This window comes from Choloepus didactylus (genome assembly GCF_015220235.1).
Source record: "Choloepus didactylus isolate mChoDid1 chromosome 11 unlocalized genomic scaffold, mChoDid1.pri SUPER_11_unloc2, whole genome shotgun sequence".
Lineage (NCBI taxonomy): Eukaryota > Metazoa > Chordata > Mammalia > Pilosa > Megalonychidae > Choloepus > Choloepus didactylus.
The window spans coordinates 2,322,552-2,341,562 of NW_023637579.1; the positions used below are offsets into that span (position 1 = coordinate 2,322,552).

General features: G+C 37.1%; 2 protein-coding genes across 10 annotated transcripts in view; one reads left to right on the forward strand and one right to left on the reverse strand.

Moving 5' to 3' along the window:
• Positions 1-19,011, forward strand: part of LOC119524586 (zinc finger protein 596-like) — a 1,058,357-nt gene that overhangs the window by 108,583 nt on the left and 930,763 nt on the right. The window lies entirely within an intron of this gene.
• LOC119524587 (zinc finger protein 883-like) overlaps positions 12,863-19,011 on the reverse strand; it is a 119,048-nt gene continuing 112,899 nt past the window's right edge. For all 9 annotated transcript variants that reach the window (XM_037823301.1, XM_037823302.1, XM_037823303.1 and 6 more), the window contains one exon: positions 12,863-16,798. In XM_037823301.1, coding sequence (XP_037679229.1) covers positions 15,275-16,798 — 1,524 coding nt within the window. In that variant the 3' untranslated portion in view covers positions 12,863-15,274. The remainder of the gene's footprint in view (positions 16,799-19,011) is intronic.

A 19,011-nucleotide genomic window follows, 5' to 3' on the forward strand; every position in this document is an offset into this window, starting at 1 on the left:
CAGATATTAATGAACAAACTTTGGGAGTTAAAAGCTGACAACACAGGCGACCAGGAGATAGAAAGAGGGCAGAGATCAGCCATTTGATGCTGAAGGACTACAGAATGTTTAGGATTGATTGCATAGATCCAGAAATAGATAGCATAATACTGTGTGATGGTAGCACAGTATTGTAAGTACACTGAACAAAGATGTCTGTGAGTAAAGCTGAAAGAGGTGGGATAGGAGAATGTATGACACCAGAGGTAAAGATAGATGATAAAGACTGGGACTGTATAATGTGGCAAAAACTGGAGTGGCCAATGACTGTTACTGAATATACAAATATAAAAATGTTTTTGCATGTGGGAAAGCAAATGAATGTCAACCATGTAGAAATTTGAAAAAGGGATGGTATTCAGGAGAAAACATAATCAAACAAACTGGAGTCTATGGTCAACAGTAACATTGTAATATACCTCCATTAAATGTAGCAAAAGGAATACGCCAATGCTAAATGTATATGAGAAGGGGATATAGGGGAGTAATATGGGATTCTTGGTAGTGGTGTTATTTGCTGTCCTTAGTAGTATATTGTATTGTATGACATGTTATTTTTCTTTTTATCATTTTTTCTTATTGCTAAAAAAAAAAAAAAAATTTCTTGTAGTAATCAGTATGTTCAAATGCTGATTGCGGTGATAAATGTACAACTTTATGATGATACCATGAACAACTGATTGTACACTATGGATAAATGTATGGTATGTGAATATAACTCTATAAAATTGTAGGAAAATATATATATATATATAGGAGTAAAAGTGTTGGAGAAAACATGGTGAGAGGGATGATGCCTCACCAATATGGACTAACTACAATGTGTAAACTCAGAATTGAATCTTAGAACATAGCCTAATGTGGACACAATTGTAATACTCCCTAGATTGTAAGCTCTTACAGCAGTTAACTCTATCCCTGAATTGTAAGGCCTATCTCTAAACTTTGAGATGCTGATCCCCTAGCGTATGTTGTCACAAACATTGGGACTGGCGGTTTGATATGTTGAGCCCTCGAGCATGGGACTTGCCCTTATGAAGCTCATTACCACAAAGGAGAGTCTTAAAGTTGTATGTAATGGTGCCTAAGAGTCTCCCCGAGTACCTCTTTGTTGCTCAGATGTGGCCCTCTCTCTCTCTAACTGAGCCATCTCAACAGGTGAACTCGCTGCCCTCCCCCCCTACGTGGGACCCAACTCCCAAGGGTGTAAATCTCCCTGGCAACGCAGAGTATGACTCCCGGGGATGAATGTGGACCCGGCATCGTGAGACTGATAGTATCTTCTTGACCAAAAGGGGGATGCAAAATGAGACGAAATAGTTTCAGTGGCTGAGAGATTCCAAATGGAGTCGAGAGGTCACTCTGGTGGACATTCTTATGCACTATATAGATAACACCTCTTAGGCTTTAATGTATTTAATAGCTAGAAGTAAATACCTGAAACTACCAAACTCCAACCCAGCAGTCTGGACTCCTGAAGACAATTATATAATAATGTAGATTACAAGGGGTAACAGTGTGATTGTGAAGACCTTGTGGATCACACCCCCTTTATCTAGTGTATGGACGAGGGGAGGAATGGGGATAAAAACTAAAAGACAAATGGGGTGGGATGGGGCGATGATTTGGGTGTTCTTTTTTCATTTTTATTTTTTATTCTTGTTCTGGTTCTGATGTAAGGAAAATGTTCAGAGATAGATTGTGGTGATGAACGCATAACTGTGTTATCATACTGTGGACAGTGGATTGTATATCATGGATGATTGTATGGTGTGTGAATGTATTTCAATAAAACTGAATTTAATAAAAAAAATACCAAATTAAGGGTTTATCACATGTATGGCATTCATCAGGATTCTCCAGAGTGTTCTCTCATGTTATCTGAGGGTGGAAAAATCAATGAAGGCTTTCTCATATAGGTTTTCTCTCCAATGTGAGTTCTCATGTTGTCTGAGGGCATAGATTCAAATGAAGGCTTTCCACACATATGGCAATCATAGAGTTTCTCTCCAGTGTGAGTTCTCTCATGTCATTTGAGGCCAGAACAATCATTGAAGGCATTCCCACATATATGGCATTTATACAGTTTTTCTCCAGTATATGTTTTCTCACGTTGCCTAAGATAAGAAAAATGACTGAAGGTTTTTCCACATAGATGCCATTCAGGATATTCGTCTCCAGTGTGTTTTCTCCCATATCTAAGATAATAAGATTGGCTAAAGGCTTGCCCACATATATGGCATTTATGAGGTTTCTCTACAGTGTGTTCTCTCATGTCATCTAAGATGAGAATGTTGGCTGAAGGTTTTCCCATATAGATGGCATTAATAGGGATTTTCTCCAGTGTGTGTTCTCTCATGTACTCTAAGAGAAGAATAATGAATGAAGGCATTCCCACATGTATTGAATTCATAGGGTTGTCTCCAGAGTGAGTTCTCTCATTTTGTTCAAGATTAGAATATTGACTGAAAGCTTTTCCAGATATGTTACATTCATCAGGTTTTTCTCCAGTGTGTGCTCTCTCATGTTGTCTAAAGTCAGTAAATCCAATGAATGCTTTCCCACATAGAAAGCATTTGTATGGTTTATCTCCAGTTTGAGTTCTATTGTAGTCTTTGGCCAGTGTTTTTAATAAAGGCTTTAGCATTTCAATGGCACTCATAAGATTTACTTCTAGTGTGAATCAGCTTGTTTATTAAAAGATGACTGGTCACTGAGGACTTTTCCAAGTGGTTTGCTTAAAGATGGTTTCTTTCTCATGGGAATTAATGCATGATGAGTCACTGTGGATCTGAGGATGGAATCTTCTTGCAAATAATCACATTTAAAGAAATTCTGAGCATGAGAAATCTTCTGTGGGGAATCAGATAAGAGTGGGTCAAGCATTTGTCCACATACATACATTACTTCATTTCCCTACCTATAAATTAACTAATCCTTCAACAAGTCTCCAATTAAAATCTTTCCCATTTTAAGTTAATATACACATTACTCACTTTCTGCATGGACACATTCTCTAATACACCATAACAACTGCAGAGCTATCAAACTTTATACATCATGTTTCAAAGTTTATATATGTAAATCATGTTTATGCAATCATCTTTTATAACAACTCAGAGTTTTGTGTTCAGTTTAATATTTCCCTAAATTCAAACTATCACAGATTTTTGCTGGATTAGCTTTTTTTTTTCCTTATAAACAGTGATATGGATAGCCCTTTTTAAAATCTTATTGATTTTATGTGCATTAACCTTGTATCCCGCTACTTTGCTAAATTTGTTTATTAGCTCTAGTAGCTGTATCGTCGATTTCTCAGGGTTTTCTAGATATAAGATCATATCATCTGCAAACAATGATAGTTTTACTTCTTCTTTTCCAATTTGGATGCCTTTTATTTCTTTGTCTTGCCGGATTGCCCTGGCTAGCACTTCCAGCACAATGTTGAATAACAGTGGTGACAGCGGGCATCCTTGTCTTGTTCCTGATCTTAGAGGGAAGGCTTTCAGTCTCTCACCATTGAGTACTATGCTGGCTGTGGGTTTTTCATATATGCTCTTTATCATGTTGAGGAAGTTTCCCTCAATTCCTACCTTTTGAAGTGTTTTTATCAAAAACGGATGTTGGATTTTGTCAAATGCTTTTTCAGCATCTATTGAGATGATCAATTGATTTTTCCCTTTCGAGTTTTTAATGTGTTGTAATACATTGATTGTTTTTCTTATGTTGAACCATCCTTGCATGCCTGGAATGAACCCCACTTGGTCATGGTGTATGATTTTTTTAATGTGTCTTTGGATTCGATTTGCAAGTATTTTGTTGAGGATTTTTGCATCTATATTCATTAGGGAGATTGGCCGGTAGTTTTCCTTGTTTGTAGCATCTTTGCCTGGTTTTGGTATTAGATTGATGTTAGCTTCATAAAATGAGTTAGGTAGAGTTCCATTTTCTTCAATGTTTTGAAAGAGTTTGAGTAAGATTGGTGTCAGTGCTTTCTGGAAAGTTTGGTAGAATTCCCCTGTGAAGCCATCTGGCCCTGGGCATTTATTTGTGGGAAGATTTTTGATGACTGACTGGATCTCTTTGCTTGTGATGGGTTGGTTGAGGTCTTCTATTTCTTCTCTGGTCAGTCTAGGTTGTTCATATGTTTCCAGGAAATTGTCCATTTCCTCTACATTATCCAGTTTGTTGCCATACAGTTGTTCATAGTATCCTCTTATAATTTTTTTAATTTCTTCAGGATCTGCTGTTATGTCACCTTTTTCATTCATTATTTTCTTTATATGGGTCTTCTCTCTTTTTGATTTTGTCAGTCTAGCTAGGGGCTTGTCAATCTTGTTGATCTTCTCAAAGAACCAACTTTTGGTGATATTTATCCTATTGTTTTTTTTGTTCTCTATGTCATTTATTTCTGCTTTAATCCTTGTTATTTCTTTTCTTCTACTTGGTTTAGGATTGGTTTGCTGTTCATTTTCTAGCTTCTTCAGTTGATCCATTAGTTCTTTGATTTTGGCTCTTTCTTCCTTTTTAATATATGCATTTAGTGCTATAAATTTCCCCCTTAGCACTGCTTTTGCTGCATCCCATAGGTTTTGGTATGTTGTGTTCTCATTTTCATTCGTCTCTATATATTTAGCAATTTCTCTTGCTATTTCTTCTTTAACCCACTGATTGTTTAGGAGTGTGTTGTTTAACCTCCAGGTATTTGTGAATTTTCTAAGTCTCTGATGGTTATTGACTTCTAATTGTATTCCATTGTGGTCAGAGAATGTGCTTTGAATAATTTCAGTCTTTTTAAATTTATTGAGGCTTGTTTTATGTCCCAGCATATGATCTATTCTGGAGAAAGTTCCATGAGCACTAGAAAAGTATGTGTATCCTGGTGATTTGGGATGTAATGTCCTGTATATGTCTGTTAAATCTAATTCATTTATCAGATTGTTTAGGTTTTCAATTTCCTTATTGGTCTTCTGTCTGGTTGATCTATATATAGGAGAGAGTGATGTGTTGAAGTCTCCCACAATTATTGTGGAAACATCAATTGCTTCCTTTAGTTTTGCCAGTGTTTCTCTCATGTATTTTGTGGCACCTTGGTTGGGTGCATAGACATTTACAATTGTTATTTCTTCTTGCTGAATTGCCCCTTTTATTAGTACGTAGTGGCCTTCTTTGTCTCTCAAAACATCCCTGCATTTGAAGTCTATTTTATCTGAGATTAATATTGCTACACCTGCTTTCTTTTGGCTGTAGCTTGCATGAAATATTTTTTTCCATCCTTTCACTTTCAGTTTCTTTGTGTCCCTGTGTCTAAGATGAGTCTCTTGTATGCAACATATTGATGGTTCATTTTTTTGGATCCATTCTGCGAATCTATATCTTTTAATTGGGGAGTTTAATCCATTTACATTCAACGTTATAACCGTGAAGGCATTTCTTGAACCAGCCATCTTATCCTTTGGTTTATGTTTGTCATAATTTTTCCCCTGTCTATTAATATCCTTTATTGTACCCATACCGAATCTCTTTAGTACTGAACCTTTCTCCAAGTCTCTCTGTCCTTTCTTTGTTTCTCTGTCTGTAGGGCTCCCTTTAGTATCTCCAGTAGGGCAGGTCTCTTGTTAGCAAATTCTCTCAGCATTTGTTTGTCTGTGAAAAATTTAAGCTCTCCCTCAAATCTGAAGGAGAGCTTTGCTGGATAAAGTATTCTTGGCTGGAAATTTTTCTCACTCAGAATTTTAAATATATCGTGCCACTGCCTTCTTGCCTCCATGGTGGCTGCTGAGTAGTCACTACTTAGTCTTATGCTGTTTCCTTTGTATGTGGTGAATTGCTTTTCTCTTGCTGCTTTCAGAACTTGCTCCTTCTCTTCTGTGTTTGATAGTGTGATCAGTATATGTCTCGGAGTGTGTTTATTTGGATTTATTCTATTTGGAGTTCGCTGAGCATTTATGATTTGTGTATTTATGTTGTTTAGAAGATTTGGGAAGTTTTCCCCAACAATTTCTTTGAATACTCTTCCTAGACCTTTACCCTTTTCTTCCCCTTCTGGGACACCAATGAGTCTTATATTTGGACGTTTCATATTATCTATCATATCCCTGAGGTCCATTTTGATGTTTTCAATTTTTTTCCCCATTCTTTCTTTTATGTTTTCATTTTCCATTGTGTCATCTTCGAGGTCACTGATTCGTTGTTCAACTTCCTCTAGTCTTGTACTATGAGTGTCCAGAATCTTTTTAATTTGGTCAACAGTTTCTTTAATTTCCATAAGATCATCCATTTTTTTATTTAGTCTTGCAATGTCTTCTTTATGCTCTTCTAGGGTCTTCTTGATTTCCTTTATCTCCCGTACTATGGTCTCATTGTTCATCTTCAGTTCTTTGAGTAGCTGCTCTAGGTGCTGTGTCTCTTCTGGTCTTTTGGTTTGGGTGCTTGGGCTTGGGTTATCCATATCGTCTGGTTTTTTCATATGCTTTATAATTTTCTGTTGTTTTTGGCCTCGTGGCATTTGCTGAACTTGATAGGGTTCTTTTAGGATTTGTAGACCAATTGAAGTCCTTATCTCTAATTTATCAGATCTACAGCTTCGTGGAGTACACTTTCTCTAACTAACCAGCAGGTGGCATCCACGAGCCACTTGTTCTCCACAAGCCAGTTCTCCCCTGTTTAGCCTTTTTGGTGAGTGGGGGAGTGAGTCTTGTGGGGTCCAATTGGTGTACCAAGCTTGCCTGGTAGTTGGTGTTGCCTGCCCTGTATATGGGGCGTGTTTCTGGGCAGTCAGGGAGGGGGGGTGGCTCTAACAATCAAATCTCCCTGGTGATCCTAGAGTTTTAAAGCTGCTGCAATAGTCTAATCCTTCAGTTCAGTCCTGCCACAGTTTGTCTCTGCCACTGACCCACAAGTCCTTGGTGTTGGCGTATGGCTCCTGAGACTTGCAAGTGGGCCCCTCTTCCAGGCCGTGCACCCCGGGTCCTCTGTTGAGGGATGACTGTGCTATGTCACAGGTGAGTGCCGTCCCCCCAGGGCAGTTCTGGGCTGCTGGGCTGTGTAGGGAGGCTCCCAGTCTGCTGAAATGATGGCTGAATGGGGCTTTGTTAATTCACACTGCTCCACCTTCCCAACTCTGGGACTATCAGCTGAGGTTGCAGGGAAGGCTAATGTCCACACCCAGTTTTGTGGTGTGTGCCTGTTATTTGAAGCACTTCCGTCACACTAGGTTGTCTGGGGCAGTTCTGGGCTATGGGGCTGGCGATGGGCAGGAGTGTTTCCTGTCCACCAGGATGATGGCTGTGGGCGGACACCCCCCTTTTCTTGAGAAGTTGTGGTGTTTAGTGAATTTTCTCAGCCACTGGATTATTGCGTTTTGTCTCAGAGCTCTCCTAGTTCTGCTCTTGACTTGACCTGCCCAAATAGTAAGTCTTTGAAGCTTTCAGTATTGGGCTTCTTAGAGTAATTGTGTTAGAAAAAGAAAAAAGGATTAAAAAAAAAAAACAAAAAAAAAAACGGGCCCTCCTCGGAGATCTAATGGGTTATTGAAATGCTAAGAGACAAAGCAACCAGGGCCATTAAGGGTAGGTCCACAGGGCAGAGAGATCAGCTTTTCTTCTTGATTTGCATATGCGCCTCAGGGCCCTTCCCCTTCCTATGTTCACCAGAACTCCAAAAATCCTCCGCTTTTATTTTGGAGTTTTTCGTGTTGTTTTTTTTCTATGCCTGTCTCCTTTCTGCTGGGCTGGCTGCTCTCAGATTCTCTGGTGTCTGGTCTCAGTCTATCTATGGTTGGAGTCTGTATCAGTAGAATGAGTTTCCGATAAGAGCAGCCACTGCAGTTCTCCCTTCTTCCCGGAGCTGACAGCCCCTCCTCCCCCGGGACTGAGCCTGGGAGGGATGGGCGCGGGTTCCCTGGCCGCAAAAACTTACAGATTTCGCTGATCTCAGCAGTTCCACGTTTTCATGAGTGTTGTATGAAGTATGCCCAAAGTCAGATTGCTCTGTGGTGTCCAGTCCACGCAGTTCCTGGCTTTCTACCTACTTTCCTGGAGGAGTAACTAAAACATACAGCTCACCAGTCTGCCATCTTGCCCCGCCTCCTAAAATCTTATTGATTTTAAATACAAAGAATTATATGAAGATCCAAAGTGCACAATCATTGCCCATGAAACCATCTTACAGCTATGCATCCATCACCAAAATTTTTTTTCAATTTTTAGAACATTTTTATTACTCCAGAAAAGAAATAAAGACAAAAAGGAAAACCTGAATCCTCCCATATCCCTGAAGAACCCCCTCCATTATTGACTCATAGTATTGGTATAGCACATTTGTTACTGTTGATGATAGAATGTTAGAATACTATTAAGTGTAGTACATAGCTTTAAATAGGGGTATTTTTCTCATTAGACCCCTCTATTGTAAACTTCTACTTATAGTGTCATACATTTTTTCTCATTCATGAAAGAGATTGTTAATATTTGTACAATTAATCATGGACATATAGGAAAACATGACAGCCAGCTTAGTACTCTGAATGAAAGCCTTCCCTCAAATATCAGGAATGAGACAAGGTACCCATCACCACTGTTATTCAACATTGTGCAAGAATGCTACCCAGAGCAATCTGGCAAGACAAAGAAACAAAAGGCATCCAAATTGGAAAGAAAGATATGAAACTGTCATTATTTGCAAATGATATGATCTTATATTTGGAAAATCCAGAGAAATCAATGACAGCTATTTGAGCTAATAAACAAATTTAGCAAGGAACGGGATACAAGATTAATGCATATAAGTCAGTAATGTTCCTATAAACTAGAAAGACCTAATTGAAGAGACATATGAGAAAGATTCCACTCTCAACAGCAACTAAAAAAAATCAAGTACCTAAGAATATACTTAACCAAGGATGTAAAAGACCTATACACAGAAAATTACATAACTTTACAAAAAGAAACAGGGGACCTGAAAAGATGGAAAAATACTCCATGTTCATAGATAGGAAGGCTAAATATCATTAAGATGTCAATATAGCCAAACTCATCTACAGATTCAATGCAATTCCAATCAAAATTCCAACAATCTACTTTGCAGACTTGGAAAAGCCAGTTATCAAATTTATTTGGAAGAAAAAGAAGCTTCAAATCACTAAAAAAAATTCTAAGAAAACTAAAACAAAGTGGGAGGACTTACATTTCCTGACTTCCAAGCTTCTAATGAAACCACAGTACACAAAACAGCATTGTACTGGCACAAGAAAGACATATTGATCAATTGAACTGAATTCAGAATTTGGAAATAGAGCCCCAGATCTATGGTCCAGTGATCTTTGTTAAGGCCCCCAAAACCACTGAACTGGCACATAACATTCTCTTCAACAAATGGAGCTGGGAAAACTGGATATCCATATTCAAAGGAATGAATGAGGATCCCTACCTCACACCCTACAAAAAATTAACTCAAAGTGGATCACAGACATCAATATAAGAAACAGTACCATAAAACCCCTAGAAAATGATGTAGGGAAATTTATTCAAGACCTTGCATTAGGAAGTCCCTTCTTAGACCTTGCACCCAAAGCACAAAAAATGAAATTAAAAACATAAATGGGAACTCCTCAAAGTTAAAACCTTCTGGACCTCAAAGGAATTTGTCAAAAAGGTGAAAAGGCAGCCAATTCAATGGGAAAAAGTATTTGGAAACCATGTAACTGATAAAAGACTGATATCTGGCATAGATAAATCCTACAACTCAATGACAATAGTACAGACAGCCCAATTATAAAATGGGGAAAAGATATGACAAGACATTTCTCTAAAGAGGAAATACAAATGGCTAAAAAGACATATGGGAAAATGTTTATCTTCACTAGCTACTAGGGAAATGCAAATTAAGACCATAATGAGATATCATCTCACACCAATTAGAATGGCTGCCATTGAAAAGGAAACTACAAATCCTGGAGAGAATGTGGAGAAATTAGAACTTTTATTAATTGCTGGTGGGACTGTATATAATTGCGCAGCAACTCTGGAGGAGAGACTTATGGTTCCTTAGAAAATTAGATATCAAGTTACCCTTCAATCCAACAATTTCATTTCTCAGTATCTACTCAAGATCTGAAAGCAGTGACATGATCAGATATTTGCACACTGATATTCATGGCAGCATTGCTCAGAATTGGAAAGAAATGGGAACAATCCAAATGTTCAACACATGAGTAAACAAAATTTGGTATATACACATGATGGAATACTATGTAGCAGTAAGAATGAGTTTGTGAAACATGACAACATGGATGAACCTTGAAGACATAATGCTATGTGAAAGAAGCCAGACACAGAAAGAGATACTGTATGTTACCACTAATGTGAACTCGATGAAAAATGTGAAATATTTGATATTGTAGAATATAAGGGACTTAGAGACAGCCAGCAACTAGTGAAGGAGGAACAGTAATCTAATAAGAACAGATAAGTTATGGAGGGTAGTCTTAATGTTATGGGAATGCTCATGAATGTGTATGGTTTCTTAATTTTCTTGGGGTATGGTAGGTACATGTTTGAAGCAATGTAGTTATTTTAGGTTACTTGTTTTTCTTATTCCTTTGTTTTGCTTTTTATGATTTGTTAATTTTCTTGGAGTGTGGTAGGAATATGTTGGAAGCAATGTAGTTGCTTTAGGTTATGTTTTTCTTAATCCTCTGTGGGTTTTTTTTTTTTGTTTAAAAAGTTTTATAAAAATCTTTTTGATAAATAAAAAATAATAGTGTTTCTACACATTACTACTTAGCTATCTGAGGAGGTAATGAATAAAAAAATTCCATTTACAAAAGCAACTAAAGATTCAAATATTTAAGAATAACCCTAACCAAGGATGAAAAGAACTTGCACACAGAAAACTATAAAATATTACCAAAAAAAAAAAAAAAAAATCAAAGAAGACCTAAATAAATGGAAAGACATTCTGTGTTCAGGGAGTGGAAGGTTAAATGTCATTAAGATGTCAACTCTACCCAAACTGATCCACAGAGGCAACAAAATCTCAAACAAACCCCAACAGCTGGGTTTGGAGTCAGAGGAAAACCAAAAATCAAATTTATTTGGAAGGGGAAGGTGCCCTGAACAGCTAAAAACATCTCAGAAAAATGAAGTTGGAGGTCTCACACTTCCTGACTTTAAAACATATTAAAAAGCAACAGTGGCCAAAACAGCAAGTATTGGCCTAAGGATAGACATAGTGGCCAATGGAAATATTTTAAAGATCATATGCTAGGAGGTGGTTTCCTGGCCCTTACAGCCAAAGCAAAAGCAATGAAAGAAGAAATCAAAGGACTTTGTCAAGGAACTAAAAGGGCAGCCTATACAATGGGAAAAAATATTCAGAAACTACCTATCTGATAAGGGTTTAATATCCAGAATGTATAAAGAAATCCTACAACTCAACAACAAAAAGATGAACACCCTAATTACACTTTTCCAAAGAGAAAATACAAATGGGTTTTCTTTTTTTAATGTCTTAGAGTTTTCATTTGTGAACAATGAAAATGGTTGAAAATTGAATGTGATGACTGCACAACTAGGTAATTATACTGTGAGACACTGTACACTTTAGATGGAACATACAGTATATGAATATATCTCAATACAATTTGCAGGGATAAAATGGCCAAAAGACATGGACACTTGTCAAAAGAAGAAATACAACTGTCTAAATACAAATATGAAGAGGAAATACAAATAGCTTATGAAAATGCTCAGTTTAAATAGCTGTCAGGGAAATGAATATCAAAACCACAGTGAAATACCATCTCACATGTAACAGAATGGCTATTACCAAAATAATTAGAAAACTACAAGTGCTAGAAAGCAGGTGGAGAAATATTCACTGTTGGTGGGAATGTAAAATGGTGCAGCCACTCTGGAAGACATTTTGCTGATTCCTCAAAAAGCTAAGTATAAATTTTCAGATGATCCAGGAATCTCATTACTATGTATATAGTTGGAAAAACTAAAAGCAGGAAAATGAATAGACATTTGCACACCAATGTTTATAGCTATATTATTCACAGTTGCCAATAGATGAAAATGGCCCCAATAACCATCAACTGATGAGTAGATAGATAAATGTGGTATATACAACTGATGGGATATTATACAGAAGTAAGATGGAATGAAGTCTAGATGCATTATACTGAATAAAATAAGCCACAAATAATAGAACAAATATTCTATGGCCTCAGTAATATGAATTAACTATAATGAGCAAACCATGGGAGTTAATTTCAAGAGTGTAAATTATCAGGAGATAGAAGGAGGGTAGAAACTGGGCAACTGATGATTAAGGAGTAAAGAATGTTTAATAAGGTTGAGTTAAAGGTTCAGAAATGCATAGCACAATACTGTGTGATGGCAGCATGATGCTATAAGTGTAATTATTAACAAAGCTGAATAAAGTGGTGGGATACAAGACTAATCCACAAAAGCCAGTAATATTCCTCTACACTAGAAATGACCTAACTGAAAACACACACACAAAAAAGATTCCATTCACAATAGAAACTAAAAAATTAGGTACCTAAGAATAAACAACCAAGGATTTAAATGACCTCTACAGAGAAAATCATAAAACATTACTAAAAGAAATAAAAAAAGGACCTAAATAGGTAGAAAGATATTCTGTGCTTATGGATAGGAAGGTGAAACATCTTTAAGAAGTCAATTCTATCTAAACTGATCTACAGATTCAATGCAATTCCAATCAAAATTCTAACTTACTTTGCAGACATGGAAAAGATAGTTATCAAATTTATTTGTAAGGGAAAGGGGCCTCGAGTTTCCAAAAACATCCTAAGAAAGAAGAACAAAGTAGGAGCACTTACACTTCCAGACTTTGAAGCCTACTATAAAGCCACACTGGTCAAAACAGTATGGTATTGGCACAAAGATAAACATACTGATCAATGAAATCAGAGTTCAGAATAATCCCTCAGATGTACAGTCAACTGTTTTTTGATAAGGCTTCCAAATCCTCTGAGTTGGGACAGAACATTCTGTTCAAAAAATGGGCTGGGAGAACTAGATGTCCATACACCAGGAATGTAAGAGGACCCCTGTCTCAGACCCTATAAGAAAGTGGACCAAGAACTCAAAAGAGACAGTACAATAAAACTCTTAAAATACAGGGAAACATCTTCAAGACCTGGTATTAGGAGGTAGCCTCTTAGACTTTACCCCAAAGTCAAGCAACAATTACCAAAAGATGGAAACAATCCAAGTGTCCTTCAACAGATCAGTGGATAAGCAAAATGTGGTATATACATATGATGGAATACTATGCAGTAGTAAGAAGAAACAGTGCCCTGAAACATAAGGCAACATGGTTGAAACTTGGAAGACAAAACATTGAAGATAAAATGAGTGAAATAAGACAAACACCAAAGGAGAGATATTCTGATACCTTGACTATGAACAACCTGAACAATGTAAAATCAACATTTAAGAATGGAGAATATGGGAAGACTTAGTGATAAATGCTAGTTAAGGGGAATTATAATCTAATATGCTCAGATATGTTAATAAGGGTGAATTCAATGTTGAAATTGGATAGGGTTGATGAATGTTAATGGGAGTATAAGTATCAGAGCTGCATTAAAGGTGAATATGATTTGAAAGAGGCTGTTTAAAGGTATATATCCCACAGATCAGCACAACAAATATAGACAGGTGCTTGCATGATACACTTCTAAGGTATGATACTGGAAGAGAGTTGAGAACAGAATGGTATATGGAGAAAATCTACCTATTGCATACCAGGGAGTATAAATAGTAATACCTTAGTACTACCACACAAATACTAGAGACAAATAATTGAGGGCTTTAAAGAGCTATGGGGTGTTTGGGTCATGGGAATTGTTGAAAATGTAGAGTGATGAGAATTGTACAACTAAGAGATGACAATGTGAGATATTGATGAATTTCCATGTACAGAACATATGCTATATGAACTTAGGATCCCCTACTTATGGTTCTAAAGGGGAAGCTAATTCCAACTATAATTATACCTAGGAGTCACCTCCAGAGAATCTCTTTTGTTGCTCAGATAAGGACTTTCTCTATGTCCAACTCTGCAAATAAATTCATCACCCACCCCCAATGTTGGACAGGACCCCCTAGGAGAATGAGTCTCCCAGGTGATGTGGGACATGGATTCCAGGAATGAGCCTGACCATGGCATTGAGGGGAACTGAATGCCTTTTTGACCAGAGGGTGGAAAAGAAAGAACAAAATAAGGCTTCAGTGACTAAGAGATTTCAAATAGAGTCAAGAGGCTTTCCTGGAGGTTACTCCTGTGCAGGCTTCAGCTAGATATGCCAAGGCCACAGGATGATAAATGCAAGTCAACCATAGTCCTGAAAATTCCAAAGAATATGTTTCTAGGTGAGACTCTATAAAAAAGTTTCACTCATTAATTTTATTGTTGAGAAACTTCAATCCTTCAGAGACCTCCTATGCCAGCTAAGTCCCAAAACTCAGAGGCACTAGCCTCTTCAAGAACATCAACCAGATGTGTCCCCTTTTCCCATAATGTTGACACCCCTTTTCAATATGGACAAGTTAGGTTAGTCACTGCCTAGACATCCAGAAGATCATGATCTTCACCCCTGAAAGTGATTAAAGGAGACGAAGGGGTAGCAACATATAAGATGGAATTTAACAAAGGAATATGAATATTGAATCTGTATATAATTTTCTTTTTCTTAGTTGCTAGGGTATTAAAATAGCTAGAAGGAAAGAACAGACATGATGGAGCTGTAACCCATAGCATTCTTTGAAATTTGCTCCATAGCTGCTTAATTGTAAATTGAAATCTAGTAGCTTTTTGTAAATATGTTACATTTCTCAATAAGGAAAAACTGATAGCATGGTACTGTAACTCTTAAGTGTTTTAGAAATTTCACCAGAAGGAAAGAGGAAAGATAAAGACTGGAACTGTTTAACTAAGTGAAACCTAGAGTGCTCAAAAATTGTGATAAAATTTAAAAAATCTATTAATTTGACAATAATGCCAATTGTGTATGTTTTTAATAACTGCCTCTTAATTTTGGATCCATACTCTTCATATTAATTTATGCACTTATGGCATTCATAGGGTTTCTCTCCAGTGTGTGTCCTCTCATATAGTTTAAAATAAGAATATTGAATTAAGGCTTTATCACATGTATGGCATTCACTGGGATACTCTAGTGTGTTCTCTTATGTCGCCTGAGGGTAGAAAAATCAATGAAGGCTTTCCCGCATGTATAGCATTCATAGGGTTTCTCTCCAGTGTGTGCTCTCTCATGTCGTTTGAGGGCAGAACAAACATTGAAGGCTTTCCCACATGTATGACATTCATAGGGTTTCTCTCCAGTGTGAGTTCTCTCATGTTGTTGAAGACTAAAAGATCGAGTGAAGGCTTTCCCACACAGATTACATTTATAGGGTTTCTCTCCAGTGTGAGTTCTCCCATGATGTTGAAGATTAGAAGGATGAGTGAAGGCTTTCCCACATAGATTACATTCATAGGGTTTCTCTCCAGTGTGAGTTCTCTCATGTTGTCTCAGGGCATAGATGTCAAGGAAGGATTTCCCACATGTAAGACATTCATAGGGTTTCTCTCCAGTGTGAGTTGTCTCATGTCGTTTGAGGGTAGAACAATCATTGAAGGCTTTCCCACATGAGTGACATTCATAGGGTTTCTCTACAGTGTGAGTTCTCTCATGCCGTCTGAGGGCATAGACATCAATGAAGGCTTTCCCACAGGTAAGGCATTCATAGGGTTTCTCTCCAGTGTGAATTCTCTCATGTCGTTTGAGCCAAAAACAACCACTGAATGCTTTCCCACATATATGGCATTTATATGGTGTCTCTCCAGTGTGAGTTGTTTCATGTTGTTTGAGGGTAGAACCACCACTGAATGCTTTCCCACATATATGGCATTTATATGGTTTTTCTCCCGTGTGTATTCTCTCATGTTGCCTAAGAGAAGAAAAATGACTGAAAGTTTTCCCACATAGATGACATTCAGGGCATTCCTCTCCAGTGTGTGTTCTCTCATGATGTCTAAAATAATAAGAGTGGCTGAATGCTTTCCCACAAATATGGCATTTATAAGGTTTCTCTCCAGTGTGTGTTCTCTCATGTCGTCTAACATGAGAATATTGGCTGAAGGTTTTACCACATAGATGGCATTCATAGGGTTTCTCTCCAGTGTGCGTTCTCTCATGTACTCTAAGGGTAGAAAAATAAATGAAAGCTTTCCCACATGCATTGCATTCATAGGGTTTGTCTCCAGAGTGAGTTCTCTCATTTTGTTGAAGATTAGAAGATTGACTGAAGGCTTTTCCAGATAGGTTACATTCATTTGGTTTCTTTCCAGTGTTTGTTGTTTTGTGTTGTCTAAAATCAATAAATCCAATGACTGCTTTCCCACATAGAAAACATTTGTATGGTTTATCTCCAGCTTGAGTTCTACTGTATTGTTTGTGGCCAGTGCTTTTAATAAAGGCTTTAGCATCTTGATGGCATTCATAGGATTTAATTCTAGTGTGAATCTGCTCATGTTTATTAAAAGATGACTGGTCACTGAGGAATTTTCCAAGTGGTTTTCTTAAATATAGTTTCTTTCTTACGGGAATTAATGCATGTTGGGTCACTTTGGATCTGCAGGTGGAATCCTCTTGCAAATAATTACACTGAAAGGTATTCTTCTGAGTGTGAGATATCTGTTGTGGGGAATTAGAAAAGACAGGGTCAAGCATTTGTCCATATAAATACATTACTTCATTTCCCTACATATAAATTGACTAATCCTTCAGCAAAAGCCTCCAATTAAGATCATTTCCATTTTAGTTTCATATACACATTACTCACCTTCTGCAAGGACATTTTCTCTAATATACCATCCCAATTGCAGAGCTATCCAATTTTGAACATCATGATGTTTCAAAGTTTATATACGTCAACCATGTTTACACAATCATCTTTTATAACAACTCAGACTTTTGTTGTTCAGCTTAATATTTACCTAAATGCAAACCATCAAAGATTTTGGCTGGATTTGCTATTTTTTTTTTAAACAGTGATATTGATAGCCCTTTTAAAAATTTCATTGAGATTGTTCACATACCATACAATCATCCAAAGACACAAAGTGCACAATCAATTACACATGGTACCATTATACAGCTGTACATCCAACACCAAAATGTTTTTTTTCAAGTTTTGGAACATTTTGATTACTCCAGAAAAGAAGTAAAGACAAAAAGGAAAACTTGAATCCTCCCATAGCCCTAACCACCCCCATTCCATTATTGACAAATAGTTTCAGTATAGTACATTTGTCATGGTTGATGAAAGAATGTTAAAATACTCCCAACTGTAGTACATAGTTTGCAATAAGTATATTTTCCACATTACAGCCCTCTATTGTTAACTTCTAGTTATATACTGTCATACATTTGTTCTCATTCATGAAAGAGATTTCTAATATTTGTACAGTTAATGATGGTCACAATCCACCAGAAGATTCAATGTTTTATACATTCTCATATTTTAAACTCCAACTTTCCTTCTGGTGATATACATGACTCTAAGCTTCCCATTTCCACCACATTCACACACCATCCAGAATGGTTAGTTTTTCTGAGAACAATGTGCTACTACCACTCCGTCCACTTCCAAACACTAAGTTCAACTGAGTTAAACATTTTGGTCATAATAAGCAACCACTCTCCATTCTTAAGCCTCATTCTACATCTTGGTAACATATTTCATGTCTATGAGTTTCCATATAATAAGTACTTCATATAAGTGAGACATGCAATATTTGTCCTTATGTGTCTGTCTTATTTCACTCAATATAGTGCCCTCAAGGTTTCTTCATCAAACCTTTTTAAGATGGTTTTGTTCACCCACCATACATTCCATCCTAAGTAAACAACTGATGGTTCCCTGTGTAATCACACATTTATGCATTCACCACCATCACCACTATCTATATAAAGGACATCTCCATTTCTTCCACAAAGGAGGAAGGCTCAAAGCAGGTAGGGAGAAAAAAAAAAAAAAGAAAATGACAGCTAAAAAGTAACAAAATGAAAGACAGAATTAAACTGAATTAGAATAAAAGTCAGACAATATCCCCAATGTCAAGAGTCTATAACCTGCCCTTAAGTCCCTCTCTTACAGGCATTTAGCTCTGGTATTTTGCCTTTGTTACATTAAGGGAAGCAAAATACAATATTTCTGTTAACTATAAGTTTTCGATTGTACTTTTTCCCCAATATCACCCCATTTTGAACACCTGGCAACACTGACATTCATTTGTTCTCCCTCATATAAAAACATATTGGTAAATTTTATCACAACTGTTAAGCACTCTAGGTTTCACTGAGTTAAACACTTTCAGTCTTTACCTTTCCTCTTTCCTTCTGGTGTGGCACATGATCCTAACCTTCCTCTTTCAACCACACTCACAGTCACCTTTGTGCAGTGTACTTACATTGCTGCACTACCATCACCCAAAACTGTGTTCCAAACCTCCCACTCCTGTCTTTTCCTATCTGTCTGTAGTGCTCCCTTTAGTATTTCCTGCAGAGCAGGTATCTTATTCACAAACTCTCTCATTGTCTGTTTCTCAGAGAATACTTCAAATTCTCCCTCATATTTGAAGAATGATTTTCCCAGATACAGGATTCTTGTTTGGCAGTTTTTATCTCAGTGTCTTAAATGTATCACACAACATCCTTCTGGCCTCCATGGTTTCTACTAAGAAATCTATACATACTCTTATCAAGCTTCCTTTGTATGTGATGAATCACTTTCTCTTGCTGCTTTCAGGATTCTCTTTGATGTTTAATCTGATTAATAAGTGTTTTAGTATAGATCTATTCAGATCTGTTTGGGGTACACTGTGCTTCCTGAATCTATATTTGTC